Source organism: Hyaena hyaena, unplaced genomic scaffold (assembly GCF_003009895.1).
Source record: "Hyaena hyaena isolate Hyena2069 unplaced genomic scaffold, ASM300989v1 scaffold_426, whole genome shotgun sequence".
Classification (NCBI taxonomy): domain Eukaryota; kingdom Metazoa; phylum Chordata; class Mammalia; order Carnivora; family Hyaenidae; genus Hyaena; species Hyaena hyaena.
In genome coordinates, this window is record NW_024081061.1 from 297,855 (window position 1) to 313,455 (window position 15,601).

At 35.2% G+C, this 15,601-nt stretch overlaps 1 protein-coding gene across 2 annotated transcripts in view; it reads left to right on the top strand.

The window, feature by feature from the left end:
• Positions 1 to 15,601, top strand: part of MATR3 (matrin 3) — a 29,326-nt gene that overhangs the window by 8,216 nt on the left and 5,509 nt on the right. For both annotated transcript variants that reach the window (XM_039252728.1, XM_039252729.1), the window contains exons 2-12: positions 1,417 to 2,506; positions 7,320 to 7,381; positions 8,351 to 8,392; positions 8,723 to 8,835; positions 9,058 to 9,110; positions 9,977 to 10,102; positions 10,466 to 10,591; positions 10,784 to 10,951; positions 13,338 to 13,469; positions 14,347 to 14,390; positions 14,476 to 14,851. In XM_039252728.1, coding sequence (XP_039108659.1) covers positions 1,595 to 2,506; positions 7,320 to 7,381; positions 8,351 to 8,392; positions 8,723 to 8,835; positions 9,058 to 9,110; positions 9,977 to 10,102; positions 10,466 to 10,591; positions 10,784 to 10,951; positions 13,338 to 13,469; positions 14,347 to 14,390; positions 14,476 to 14,851 — 2,154 coding nt within the window. In that variant the 5' untranslated portion in view covers positions 1,417 to 1,594. The remainder of the gene's footprint in view (positions 1 to 1,416; positions 2,507 to 7,319; positions 7,382 to 8,350; positions 8,393 to 8,722; positions 8,836 to 9,057; positions 9,111 to 9,976; positions 10,103 to 10,465; positions 10,592 to 10,783; positions 10,952 to 13,337; positions 13,470 to 14,346; positions 14,391 to 14,475; positions 14,852 to 15,601) is intronic.

Consider the following 15,601-nt stretch of genomic DNA (forward strand, 5'->3'; position numbering starts at 1 on the left):
TTTAACTTTGTGACATCTTTTTGTAAAGTCTTGCCTGCAACTTTATTTTATACTTCTCTACCACTTTATGTCCAGTGTTTCCTTGCTTTATTGGGTTTTTGGTGGAATTGGTCCCATAATAGACTTGTAACTATTGGAATATTGCCCAGTTTTTAATGTAGTAAAGTTTAACAATATTAAACCACTAGTGCTTATGTGTATGAGTGATCAAATGTATGAACCTTTACAAAGCAATGCTTAATAGAATTATGTAGCTAACAACTTAAGAGTTAACATCAGTGTATAGTTGTGATTATAGAAAATTGTTTCATCAAGAACAATTGTTATGTACATCATTTGATATTTCATGAGAATCATTTGTAAATACTTTGTAAATTCCTCTGTAATAATTTCTGAGATAAAATAATGATTTAAGGAAGATAATGAAAGTTAATTTCATCCAGAAACATATCTTGGAAGATTGTGTTCAGAATTTAAAATTTCCAGGTGATTGGGCTGTTCTTGTGAAAAGTTAATAGAAATCTATGTAAGCACAATATCATTTTCATTTTTATCTGTTTTGAGCTCTGGAGGTTCTGTAGCCCTGAATATTAAATGAGCTTTGATGGATGCTAACTTAGGTGGGGATTTCACTTCTTTAAATCACCTGTACTTCCTGTACCTGGGTTTTTTCTTGGGAGTTCTCCTATTTCTACATTGACCATACTTAGTTCTCCTTACTTTTTTAAGATTAGAAATGAAATATGCACTGCCTGATAGAGGATGAACATTAAGAAGGCAGTTAGTTATATGGCTTAAATTTGTGCAGAAATCCTTAAAGTAGGAAGTCACTTAGTTTCCTTCACATCTGTCTTTACCTCAAATTGATTTTGCATAAAGGTCTCAACTATTATGTTTGGTCTTAGATCTTATACTAGGTACTTGACACTTAAGCTTCATTTACTTGTGATTTACTTGGTTCTTTCTGATAGTAATAAATAGGTCTCATTTTCTAAAGCAGAATACAACTGATTCATCTTTGACTTGCTGACCTTGGTTTTTTGTTTATTTTTAGTCTTTTCCTGGAACTTAAACATCATATTATAGGGTGTATTTTTATTCTTCCAAAAGAAAAGACCCATCTATATTTTTATTGAAATTTTGATGTGCTCAGACATCTAATCCTTCAATTGAAATGTTTTTAAATTCAGTATGAAATTCCCTCTAATAAACTTTAGCGTGAAAGACTTTTTAAATATCTATATGCAGGCTCTGCATACATCTGGAATCTGTTTAAGATATGTAATAAATTCCTTGTAAGTTTGAGATCTTAAATGTTTTTTTTTTAATCAACATGATGCATAAGTTTTTTTTTCTAAAAAAAAAACAGCATCTACTTAAAGGGATTTATGACTAAAATTGCTTATTTTTCTACAGAGTTGTCTGCTGGTTCTCAGCTTGAAGAAGATTCTACAGTCCTTATTGATCCTTTTTCTTGGCGTTACCATTTTTTGAAGCAAAGTTAACCTAGTTTGCTAGTTTGAGCTTTCTTTTTGGCCATCTTTAAAAAAAATTTTTTTTTAAGTCTATAAACTAGACAAGAGATAGTTCTACAATGTCCAAGTCATTCCAGCAGTCATCTCTCGGTAGGGACTCACAGGGTCATGGGCGTGACCTGTCTGCAGCAGGAATAGGCCTTCTTGCTGCTGCTACCCAGTCTTTAAGTATGCCAGCATCTCTTGGAAGGATGAACCAGGGTACTGCACGCCTTGCTAGTTTAATGAATCTTGGAATGAGTTCTTCATTGAATCAACAAGGAGCTCATAGTGCACTGTCTTCTGCTAGTACTTCTTCCCATAATTTGCAGTCTATATTTAACATTGGAAGTAGAGGTCCACTCCCTTTGTCTTCTCAACACCGCGGAGATGCAGACCAGGCCAGTAACATTTTGGCCAGCTTTGGTCTGTCTGCTAGAGACTTAGATGAACTGAGTCGTTATCCAGAGGACAAGATTACTCCTGAGAATTTGCCCCAAATCCTTCTACAGCTTAAAAGGAGGAGAACTGAAGAAGGCCCTACATTGAGTTATGGTAGAGATGGCAGATCTGCTACACGGGAACCACCATACAGAGTACCTAGGGATGATTGGGAAGAAAAAAGGCACTTTAGAAGAGATAGTTTTGATGATCGTGGTCCTAGTCTCAACCCAGTGCTTGATTATGACCATGGAAGTCGTTCTCAAGAATCTGGTTATTATGACAGAATGGATTATGAAGATGACAGATTAAGAGATGGAGAAAGGTGTAGGGATGATTCTTTTTTTGGTGAGACCTCGCATAACTATCATAAATTTGACAGTGAGTATGAGAGAATGGGACGTGGTCCTGGCCCCTTACAAGAGAGATCTCTCTTTGAGAAAAAGAGGGGCGCTCCTCCAAGTAGCAATATTGAAGACTTCCATGGACTCTTACCGAAGGGTTATCCCCATCTGTGCTCTATATGTGATTTGCCAGTTCATTCTAATAAGGTGAGTTAATGCAACAGATACTTCTAATTTCTTTTACATTGTAGTGCCTATTCTGTATTTACCTATATCTTTTACTCTAATTCTGTAGTCTGGTGACACTGAGTTGATCGAGAATTTTTATACTTTTGAGAATACTTTATTTGGAAAGTAATTGTTTTTGAGCATTAAACCAGGGCTTTACATTAATACAATCTGCCTAGATTACTTCTGGCCACAAAGCTGTCATCCACTGGAATTATCTTGTTGGTTTTTGGCATCAATATGTTCTTCTTAATCATATATTTAAGCAGGTTTTTTGTCTGCTTTGTTGAATTGTTTTAAGTATTTTTTTCTTTTTTTTGCAGTCAATGTGCTCTGCCATTCAGGATGCTAGATTTCAGCTCTCCATCTGTCTTGATTGCTGATTTGTATGTAGTAAAGATGTATTCTTGAACAATTCTCTTTTTTTCCTTATCTGTGGCTACAGGGAAAGAGTTAATGTAGAGCCCTGGTGTTTGTTTCAGTATGTTTCATATTTTAGATTAGTTCATTCTTCTTTTTTAATTTCCCTTTAACCCAAACTCTCATACTATGACTGAAATTTTTCATCATTTTTTTTCTCCTTTTCCACAACTTTCTTAAACATGCTTCAAAACTCACTTTTTATTATCCCATGTTGCATCTGTCCCTTTAGAGCCTTGGAAAAATCAACTACTGCAGTATCCTGCTCTACGTTCCTCATAAGTATATTCTTTTTCTGACTAGGCTTAGACTTCTGGTTTAGTCATTTGAGCAATAAAAAATAAATATCTAATTCTCCTTTGCTTTAATTATCACATCCAGCAAAATGGGAGCTTTTTTAAAATACCCTTTTAAATATGTTGTCCTTTCTCTTTGAATGTTTTCAATGTTACTTATTCTCACTGAGGGTTTTTTTTCTATATACAGTGCAGTTGACTTAAAAGTCAACGATATAGCACTCCACTAGCTTGATCTATGATCTCTGACCGTCTATATTTCCTGATGTGCTGTATAGTTCTACTTCACATGTTGCTGCCATGAAATTGATTTGATGATTACAATTACAGGGTTTTTTCTTTACAGTAACATCTGGAAGGGTCACTTTCTTTTCATATCTATCCCTTTAAAATGCATTTTTTAGTGACTGTTGATTTTTGAGTAAACTAAATCATAGATCATGAGTGATTTTGGTTTTAATATTCTATTTAAAAGTATTACCAATCACTCCCTTTTCTGTATTTGGATCTCCGTATTTTTGCCTCAGATAATGAAGAGACTTACTATGTGTGCATTTACAGGATACTTTGAAAAGTATCTTTAAGAAGTTAATTCTTAGGTAAATTCATGTATTTCTGTAATACAAAAATCTTTTGGATTAATGTATAAATTACAACACAAACAAGGAAGATTTTAATCTCTAATCCAAATAAAATAAATTAACACTGAATGCTAAATTTAAATTCATAGGTTAAATTTCATTGAAGACCTAGAACCCCTTCAAAAAAGATAGGGAATTTTATTTGATAGATATCTTTAGTGTTGTCTTTTTTCAAATACGTTGAATAAAGTTTTCACTCTGGGAGTGGATTTAATGAAATGGTCCACAAAACTTCGGTGACTCCCTTTTTGTCTGTTACTTGTTGCCTTTTGCAGAAATAACAATATGATCAGTGTTCTCAGGTAGGATCTCTAAATTCCAAGGAAAATAGCAAGTCACAGTGTCTCAAATAACACTGATTATAAAGGACTTAAAATAATCTTAGCTAATGGAGTCATCATACATCATGAGCTGTTTCTGGAAATCTCCTTGTTCTGACTTTGAGCAATAATTTACCTTTGTTGCTTGCACATAGAAAAAACCGTAAAGTGGCACAAAAGGAAACTACAAGAAGGCTTTAATGAGAGAAAAAGTTTGTTACTACACGTGATTATTCTTTTCTCCAAATTTTCCTGCTTTTTAGTTCCTGAACAATATTATTTATAAATAACTGTAGAATACCTTAACAAAAGAACACCTTGAAAATATATGATGAAACCTTACCCTGCCTAGTGCAAGAGGTATTTTTAACTTGTAAAAATGCTTAGGCCCTAGCTAGTTTTGGTATTCTGTCACAGTATTGGGAACATTTAAGAATTACTTGAGGCTCTTTGATTGATTTACAAAGTCTGTATTTGTAAATTGAACCAATTTTAAGAAGTTAAACACTTGGGTTCTCTTAATGTATTCTAGTTTCTTTAAAGTAGTTGATGTTTTCTGGGTATCTGCATTATTGAAAAAATAATTATTTGCCTTTAGTTGTGGTACTTTCTCATTTCAATAACTTGAGAAAATTCCTGTGGTGAAAGTAGATAATGAAATTTTTTTAACATTTCATCCTGCTCTCTGGTATTGCTGCATAACTTGGAAAATCTGTTCTTTTCATGTAGTGGTAATAGTAAATAGCTTACAGGATCAAAACTTCATCTTACTATGAAATAAACTTTTAGGTGAGAAACGTGATCTAATTTGTCATCATTTGATATTTTAAATGACGTTAGTGATGGTGTTGCTTTTATTTCTTTCTAGGTCATTTTAAAATGTCAAGTAGCTTTTCTACACAACCTCAAACTTCCCTCAGATTCCTTTCACTTAAAGAAAAGTACCCATTACAGCCTTTTCACTGTCTTGTCACTTGAGTTCACATTTTTCCTGTCAGTATTTATTCTAGAAGCCCTTAAATTATTCTTGATTCTGCCATTCCAGAAGTGCTTCTCCAAATTATCCTTTCTTTGTATAACTTAGCTATCTCAAAGACATCAAGGAAAATAGAGTTTTCCTACAGAACTTCTGCATTCAAAAAGTGAATCCTTTTTCTTTATTAATCTGATGTGAAAATTATCTCAATGTAGAATCCAAGGATACAGGTTTTTTTGTAAACCCTTTCGACTCTTAATCCTCACCTTAAACCAAAGATGGGGGTCATAGTGTAGATGAGGAATGGGTGAGCTTGGGAGGTACCTAAGGATTCTTTGATCTTGGCCTGCTTTCTAGTACTTTGAAAAACCAACCACACTTTTACCATAAATTTGAACCTTTAAAAAGCAAAGAGGTTTGGATATAAATAGTTTTCTGTTCAACTACATACCCTTTCCATCTCCTGTGATTAGAAGTGTGCCTAATAGGGTAACTTACTCCTCTCCCAGTACACTATTTCTCAAGGACATTTTAAATAAAACCTGAATATTTTTAGTCCAGAAAGTTCTAAGTTATTTGTTTAATCCCTCTTGTGAATTTTGTGAACTCTACTTATGGTGCCTCTTGCTTACAGCCATTTTAAAGTGTCCTCCAATAATCATTGGTCTGTTGCTTTGCAAGTACAAACTTTTTATATCCCAAATAACCGGTGGTGAAGCCAGCTGGAGAGATTTCTTCAAGTTCCTTAGTTATTAGCCATGATTTTTAAAAGACAGTCTAGCTTGGAGAGATAGCATCCATACTTCTCTAATGGGATTGTAGTTAATTCCATTAGGGAAGAGGAAGTATGTAAACAGTTGTAATACAAATCTTTTTTTTTTTTTTTTTTTTTTTTTTTAAAGAAATACCATTTTGAAGCTTTTCAAGAAGGCATCTTGTAATTTGGTTTCTTGTTTTTAGTTCAGCTCTAAGTGAGACCCCCTTTTAAAAACATTGCCTATGTTTTTATGTTCCAAGTATAACGTATTAGGTATCGTGGATATTACAAAAATTGCATCATTTTGTGGGAATTTACGGAACAATACTTGTAAAGCCGAAATTGTAAAATAAGATAGCTTTTGATAGTTCACTTTTTCTTTTTTGAGCACTTCTTACGTGCCTGGCAATATTCTGATAAGCAGTTTATTTTTATTAATTTATTCAATTCACAAAATCCTAAAAGAATGTTGAATCCTAGCAAATTTCAATAATACGTACCAAGGATTCATGTCTACTAAGTGCCACCTTCAGAATGGAACCTAGGCACTCTGGCATCAGAGTCTACCTTTCCTAACTTTTATTGTCTAAAATGTTGATCATTTATATGTGGATTTTTAACTAAGGAAAGTATATTTCCTTAAAATAGGGACAAAAGTTAATCCCTTAAATTCAAAATTACCACAGAGGAACACAAATAATGAAGAACATGTTTCCTTCTCTAAAATTTGAAAACAGACATTCCTGAAATATGCTTCTTTACTTTTGGGAAATCGAATAGGAGTTAGTTTTTTGATAAATGGGAAGTTTTTGTGGTTTTTTTCTTTCTTTCTTTCTTTTTCTTTTTTAAGAAAAGCCAGTCCTGTTGAATCTTAGTTTTTTATGGCTGTAATACACTTGAAAAATGCCTCAAGGCTGGATAAAATGAAAGATTCTATTTTTAACTAATTGTTCACATTTATAACATTTCTAGAAAAGTAGAAGCATGAATGTTTTATCATATTTAGAGTTTTATAAAGGCAGGTCTAATAATATATATATAATCCAGTTTGATCCACAGCAGAGATTAGACTGTCTAACTGATGTCGAAGTCAGTTATTATTCTTGATCTTTATTAACTCTGTCTTTTCCCTGTCAGGTCTGTTAGTATGTTAACTAAGTTACTCAGTTTTTCCAAGAATGTGCATGGCGTATTTGAGGGCAGGATCAAGCTGCAAGGATTCAGAAAAATGGTTTTAAATTAATTTACTGTGACTAGTGAATGGTCATGTGTTTCTAAAGCTTATGATACTGCAAATAGATAAACTTCCTAGAATTTGAATGGTTCAAATGAAAATATTTTAACTTTATTTTTGTTAATTCTACTAATTTACTTTGCTGCAGGAGTGGAGTCAACATATCAATGGAGCAAGTCACAGTCGTCGATGCCAGCTTCTTCTTGAAATGTAGGACTTTGAAATACCTTTAAAGCATCCATACCGTGAATCAGAAACAGCCATTGATTGGTTTTGGGGAGTTCATCATTTGCTTGTAATATCCACATTGTTATCACTGCATAGTTACTGACCGGGCATTACTAATTACAAACAAAATGTTTAGATCTGGAATTTCACTTGGAATAGTAGGGCGGTGATAATGGTGTTTTGTTATTTAATATTAATGCAGGGCAAATAAACACTGGTTCTTTTTCTACAAATTGAAAGAAATTTTAATAGACTTAAAGATGGCCTTTGATGTGTGGAATAGATTGCAACATTTTCAGTAACAATTTAATGCTCTAAAAATACAAAATATAGAAAGAAGGGGGAAAGTCATTAGAAATTACAAGTTAGTTGTGAAGCAAAGTCCTTCAAGATGTATTTTTTGCTTTTGAGTTACCTTTGGTTCTGATTTAAGCCGCTGGAATGGAATTGGATTCTTAAAGAATGTCCCTGCCTAAACAGCATACATAGCCATTCTTCACTAGAGTGTCAGTTTCCATATATGTTAACTCTGTTGGGGCTTTCTTTTCTTTTCTAGTGCCACAGCCCGCCTCTGTAGTTGGTACTGGTATTTAATATTGGAGAAGGGAAGTCTGTGGTTGGTTCTCATTTCCCTGTAAACACACATTTCCAGTTCTCCATGGAGCACTTTACCTACTTATGACTTACCAAATAAATTAAAAAATTAAACTTCAACATAAATTACCTACGTTTGCAGTACTGAACAAGTTTATTCTCATTCATTTGGGTTAATCTTTAGTTCTGAAAAATTTTTTTTGAAATATCTATGATATGTTTTAAACTGTGATACTTCTAACATTTAGACTCTCATATAATTCTACTAATAAACAATCTCTTGTTTTAAAGGCCAAACAAGGCTATTTGTGAAAAGGACAGTTTTATTTTAAAGTTAATTTTCTGGTCTCTTTAAAGCTACCCAGAATGGAATCCTGACAATGATACGGGACACACAATGTAAGTTAAAATTTTTAAGCTCTTGTTTGTAAAGGAGATCATTGTAAGGAATTCAGGTTAAACTTTGGAAATTTATAAGCAGCATATCTTATGAATATCTTTATTGAATATGAGAGTTTGGTAAAAGTCACTGTGGGTGAAAAGAATCTTTAGAAACTATAATGTTAGTAATTTTTATTACATTATTATTATAGCTTTTTCCACAGTTCACATAAAAATGCCTACAAAGTTTGGAATTACAATCATAAAAGGGATGTTTTAACAGTAAGTCTTAATTACTTCTGATGGACCTCTTAGTCATTCTTTGTGTTTTGTGTCTCACATTACTAGGGGTGATCCATTCATGTTGCAGCAGTCTACAAACCCAGCACCAGGAATTCTGGGACCTCCACCTCCCTCATTTCATCTTGGGGGACCAGCAGTTGGACCAAGAGGAAATCTGGGTGATTATAAAATTTATTATCTTCTTTGAACTTTTTACCATAAAAATTAAATGTAGTGATTAGAAGCAAAAGAAGGCTCATTGAAATGTTAATAGAAAATAACATCACATTAAAAGACATGGTTCTCCTGATATTTGTGATAAACTCTGTCTTATGTTGAAAGATGGCCGGTTTTCATATTTACTATTGTAAGACTGAAAAAATAACTTCTTCTCCCTAAAGGTGCTGGGAATGGAAACCTGCAAGGACCAAGACACATGCAAAAAGGCAGAGTGGTCAGTAATAAAGCTCTTGATTTTACTTTATTTGCTCTTTTTATTTTGCTCACATTTGGGGAAATGTGATTTAACTTTTTTTTTCCCTTGAGAGAGAGCGCGCACACAGGGGAGGGGCAGAGGGAGAGAGAATCTTAAGCAGACTCCACACCCAGCGCAAAGGCTCCATCTCATAAATGTGAGATCGTGACCTGACCCCAAATCAAGTCTAACATCTGACTGAGCCACCGAGGCACTTCCCCCCACCTCCCTTTTTTTTTTTTTTATACTAACTTTTAAATCTTTATGAATTATATCTGTATTATAGTCTTTTCTTAAAGAAAGACTGCTATAATTTGAAAATAACCAGGCTTAGGGCACCTGCGTGGCTCAGTTGGTTAAACATCCGGCTTCCGCTCAGGTCATGATCTCGCAGTCCTTGGGTTCGAGCTGTCAGCACAGAGCCTGGAGCCTATTTCAGATTCTGTGTCTCCCTCTCTCTCTCTCTGCCCCTCCCCAGCTCATGCTCTCTCTCTGTCTCAAAAATAAACATTGGAAAAAAAATTTTTTTTAATAACCAGCCTTTTATATGACCTTGATAAAGTTTTCATTTTCATATACCCATGATATAGAGATCACACCTTGAGTGTAACAAATCTTGCTGTTCACTTATGTGCACAAAATTCTATTTAAAAACCAGTCCAGAGTCTGTTTTCTGAACCTTCAAGATATACTCCAGTACATCTGACTTCCTGTGTATTTATAAAGTTCTCTACAATGTTATATGAGTTTTTTTTTTAAAATCTGTTCTGGTTTAGACTATGAAAGTCCTTTCATCTTGATTCTAAAGAGACCTCTTGACTGAATTTTTTTTTCCTAATGGATAGGAAACCAGCCGTGTTGTTCATATCATGGATTTTCAGCGGGGGAAAAACTTGAGATATCAACTGTTACAGTTGGTAGAACCATTTGGAGTCATTTCAAATCATCTGATTCTAAATAAAATTAATGAGGTATGAGTTGAAATAAGTGCAGTATTCATTACTAATATATATCTTAAAGGTTTTTTTTATGATCTTGTATTGAAGAAGAACTCAATGTATTCTTAAGTCATTAATGTGGAATGTGATAAAGGAAAAAGCAAATACTTGGTGCATGTCAGCAATATTAAATTTTAGTCCTGATGGACAGTTGAGTAGCATGAAGGTAATAAAATCTGAGCTGACCTTTAATAAAAGAGCAAATAGCAATTTTGGGGATTTTGTTCTGCTTTCAGACTCTTAGAGCTGCTTCCTAATGATTAAATATATCTAGAAAGACTTGGGCAGTGTTTCTGTTTTATTTTGGAAATAAATTTTAATTTTGTGCAATTTTAGGCATTTATTGAAATGGCAACCACAGAGGATGCTCAGGCTGCAGTGGATTATTACACAACCACACCAGCATTAGTATTTGGCAAGCCAGTGAGAGTTCACTTATCCCAGAAATATAAAAGAATAAAGGTAAGACCAGTTTTTTTCCTAGATTTGTACCACCAGCCACTTAATACATCATTTTAATGTGTATTAACTAGCTATTTTAAGTTTCTGCTAGTAAAAAGGATTATCTTAACTATTAATAACTATAGCATACCTACCAACATTTGACTTGCCTTTTGTTGGTTTACTTATTGTTTCTTTCTGTTTGTTATTTAGAAGCCTGAAGGGAAACCAGACCAGAAGTTTGATCAGAAGCAAGAGCTTGGACGTGTGATACATCTCAGCAATTTACCTCATTCTGGCTATTCAGACAGTGCAGTTCTCAAGCTTGCTGAGCCTTATGGAAAAATTAAAAATTATATACTAATGAGGATGAAAAGTCAGGTAATAACACAGAGTGTTGAAGTAGATTACTTCTCAGTAAATCTCAGTTGGAGGGAGGTTATATCTTCTATTTTTCGTGAAGGGGGAAGTAATTAAATTTATCTTCTAGAGAGAGAGAGACAGAGTCCAAGCAGGGGAAAGACAGAGACAGAGGGAGATACTGAATCCCAAACAGGTTTGAGGCTCTGAGCTGTCAACCCAGAGCCTAACACGGGGCTCAAACTCAGGAACCATGAGGTCATGACCTGAGCCAAAGTTGGAATTTCAACCTACTGAGCCACCTAGGTGCCCCTCCTAGATAAGTTTTCTTAGCCTAACTGATAACATAGTGATTTTTTTTTAAGTCCTACTAGATCCTCTTAATGTGTAAAACAGGCACCTGGGTGGCTTAGTTGGTTAAGCGTCTGACTTTTGCTCAGGTCATGATCTCACGGTTCGTGAGTTCGAGCCCCGCATCAGGCTCTGTGCTGACAGCTGGCTCGGACCTGGAGTTCTGTATCTCCTCCTCCCTGACCCCTTCCCTGCTCACGCTGTCTCTCTCTCTCCCCGAAATAAATTAAAAATATTAAAAATAAAAAAAAAAAAGACACTGCATCTATTTTTAAAAAATGTGTAAAACAGTGTATAAACGTGAAAACTATAAAGTGGGAAGTAAACATTCCTTCTGTTGCCTAGACTAGTAACACTATTTGTTTTTAAGGTTTGGTTCCAAAAATCTTTTGTGTATGGTATGCTGTTTTTTCTTCCCTCAAGTGGTATTATATTATACTGTTGCTTTCCACTTTATATGATTCCATTTATATGTGATTCCATTGAGTAAAAACTATAACAAATTTCATTTCCTCAGTTGGTGGATATTTAGAGTTGCTAGTTTTTTGGACTTGTACCATCCTGCTGTGGACTTGGCAGGATGTGAATTTTTTGCATATTCATGTTACGTAATTGAAGGATAAAATTTCAGAATTAGAATTTTGGATCCTGATACTTTTTTGACTTTGATATTGCCAAATAGGTCTTCAAAAAATAGTACTAATTTATAATCACACCAGCGTTATCTAAGAGTGCTTTGTTAACTCTAGCTATTTTAGACTTTACAAATTAAGTCAAATGAATGGGTGAATTAAGTTATTAAGTTGTATTTTTCGTTTTACAAATCCAGAGTAAGGAGGATGTTTATTTTGTTAACTTTTTTTTTAATGTTTTTAATGTTTATTTAAAATTTTTTTTTTTAATGTTTATTTTTGAGAGAGAGTGGGAGTGGGGTAGGGGCAGAGAAAGAGAGGGAGACATAGAATCCAGAGCAGATTCCAGGCTCCAAGCTGTCAGCACAGAGCTCAACATAGGGCTCAAACCCCAAGACAATGACCTAAGCCTAAGTCAAACACTCAACCAAGTGATCCACCCACACTCCCCTTAATGTTTATTATTTTTGAGAGAGAGAGTATTCAGGAGCAGGGGAGTAGAGGGAGACAATCCAAAGAAGCCTCCAGGCTCTGAACAGAGCCAGACATGGGGCTTGAACTCCCCAACCGTGAGATTGTGACCTGAGCCTAAGTCTGACACCCAACCCACTGAGCCACTTTTGAGAGAGAGAGCACAGGCAGGGGAGGGGCAGAAAGCAAGAGGTGGCAGAGCTACTTAGGTGCCCCTTTCCAGAGTTTTTAAATATTTATTTTGAGAAAGAGCCATGAGCACAAAACAGAGAAATGGAGAGAGAGAATCCCAGGTAGATTCCACACTTTCAGCACAGAGCCTGACAGGACTTGATCCCACAACCCTGGGATCATGACCTGAGGTGAAATCAGAAGTTGGACACTGAACCTACTAAGCCAGGTACCCCAAACTTTTTTTTAATTAAGATTTTTTCTTAAGAATATTTCAAGTAATAGGGGCGCCTGGGTGGCTTAGTCGGTTAAGCGTCCGACTTTCGCTTAGGTCGTGATCTCACAGTTCGTGGGTTCGAGCCCCACGTCCGGCTCTGTGCTGACTGCCAGCTCAGAGCCTGGAGCCTGTTGCAGTCTGTGACTCCCTCTCTCTCTGACCCTCCCCTGTTCACGTTGTCTCTCTCTCTCTCTCTCTCTCTCTCTCTCTCTCTCTCTCCTAGAAATAAATAAAACATTTTAAAAAAATTTTTTTTAAAAAAGAATATTTCAAGTAATAGCTTCTAAGCTAATTACTTTATTTAATTATTTTACAGAAAGCCTATACATAGATGTTTTAATATTTGGTGCTACCTTGTAATTGGGTGATTTTTAACTCTTGCCGGGGTCTCTGTATTAGAAAACTAAATTTTCCTAATAGATGCATTAAAAAAATAAGTACCAGAGTTAAATGCAGTTCTTTGAAAACTAATGTTCTTCTTTCTTTTTTTCTTTTTTTTCTTAAGGCTTTTATTGAGATGGAGACCAGAGAAGATGCAATGGCAATGGTTGACCACTGTTTGAAAAAGGCTCTTTGGTTTCAGGGGAGATGTGTTAAAGTTGACTTGTCTGAAAAGTATAAAAAATTGGTACTGAGGGTATGTAGTACTGGATTTGTCATCATTAAAACTTAAAATTTATCTCACATATTTTAAGGCACAGCATTTTTTTTTTAACTTATTTATGTAATTTTTAGTGTTTGATTATTTTTGAGAGAGAGAGAGTGAGTGTGTGTGGACTGGGGAGTGTCAGAGAGAGGAGGAGACACAGGATCCAAAGCTGTCAGCACAGAGTCCAATGCGGGGGCTCAAACCCACGAACTATGAGATCATGACCTGAGCTGAAGTCACATGCTCAACAGACTGAGCCTCCCAGGTTCCCCCCCGCCCCTTTATTTTTTTAAAAGATCTAGAGCACACCAGTGGGCGGGGGGTGGGGGGAGACTGAGAGAAAGGAAAAGAGAGTGAGAATCCCAAGCAGGTGCCCTACCGTCAGTGAAGAGCCCAACTCAGGGCTCGATCCCACATACTGTGACGCTGACCTAAGCCGAAATCAATCAGATGACTCATCAACTGAGTTACCTGGGTGCCCCAAACCATGGCATTCTTATAAACATTTTTGTTTAATTTCCCCGTGATGTTCTCCAAAGTGTCTTTTTTGGGTATGTTTTTTTTCCATAACAGTATTGTGCAAGAAATGCCTTTATTGCATTCTGTTTAAAGATTTTATTTGAATAGAGCTCTGCTACCAAAATGTTTATTATCCACTGCCCTACTGCTTTGTTGAAATGTTTATTATAACGAACTGCTGACTGTTGGCATTTTGAATTCTAAGGTATGGTTACAGAGCTTGAATATGCTCAGTTGATGATATAAAGGATGGTTATCAACTATTAGTTAATTGAGTAACTGTATAATTTGCAAATGAACATATTCTAATACCTTTATTTGACTTCTACAAAATTTTATCTTGTAGATTCCCAACAGAGGCATTGACTTACTGAAAAAAGATAAATCTCGGTAATTTCATTTTGTGTGTATATACACTAGTATTTTAAACTTGTGTTTTCAAACTCAGAACTGAGGGGTATCCTTTCAATTTCAGGAAAAGATCTTACTCTCCAGATGGCAAAGAATCTCCAAGCGATAAGAAATCCAAAATTGATGGTTCCCAGAAGACTGAAAGTACAACTGAAGGTAAAGAACAAGAGGAGAAGTCAGGTGATGATGGTGAAAAAGATACAAAGGATGACCAAGCAGAGCAAGAACCTAACATGCTTCTTGAATCTGAAGATGAGCTACTCGTCGATGAGGAAGAAGCAGCAGCACTGCTAGAAAGTGGCAGTTCAGTGGGAGATGAGACAGATCTTGCTAATTTAGGTGATGTGGCTTCTGATGGGAAAAAGGAACCTTTGGACAAAGCTGTGAAAAAAGATGGAAATGCCAGTGCTTTAGCAGCTGCAAAGAAAAAACTTAAAAAGGTAAAAGAAGATTGTATATTGACCTGTTTGAACGGAAAACTACTAGATCAGATAAATGTTTCATATTCTTTATATTAGCAGGGTCAGACTAAAGAGAATTAGTCATTTATATTAGGGGAAAAAATCGGTTATAAACTATAATATATAATAAATTTTTAAAAGTAAACTGCATTAAATAGGTTAAAATAGATACAAAAAAAAGTGTTCACTCACAGGGAAATTTTTAGCAAGGAAGGAAAAAGATTTTTATTTGTGTATTGTAGTGGTAGTGTGGAAGTACTGGTAGGCAGCCTTGTAGTCCCAACTTAATTTTAAAAAGCTGTGATAAGAGTTTAAGTTAACTGATCCAAGATACTTAAAACATTAAATAACTCAGTTAAAAATTATTAGACTTGAATTTTCCTATTTGAGAAAGAAAAGCTTAAATAATTCAATATATGAAGATATTCAATATTTGAAGACCTATTTGGAGAACACATAAAAGCATATGAGGTGAGGGGCGCCTGGGTGGCTTAGTCGGTTAAGCGTCCGACTTTTCGCTTGGGTCATGATCTCGCAGTTCGTGGGTTCGGGCCCCGCGTCGGGCTCTGTGCTGACTGCCAGCTCAGAGCCTGGAGCCAATTTCAGAGTCTGTGTCTCCCTCTCTGGCCCTCCCCTGCTCACGCTGTCTCTCTCTCTCTCCTAGAAATAGATAAAAAATATTTAAAAAAAAAAAAAAAGCATATGAGGTGAATTCAAATAGAAAGTAAA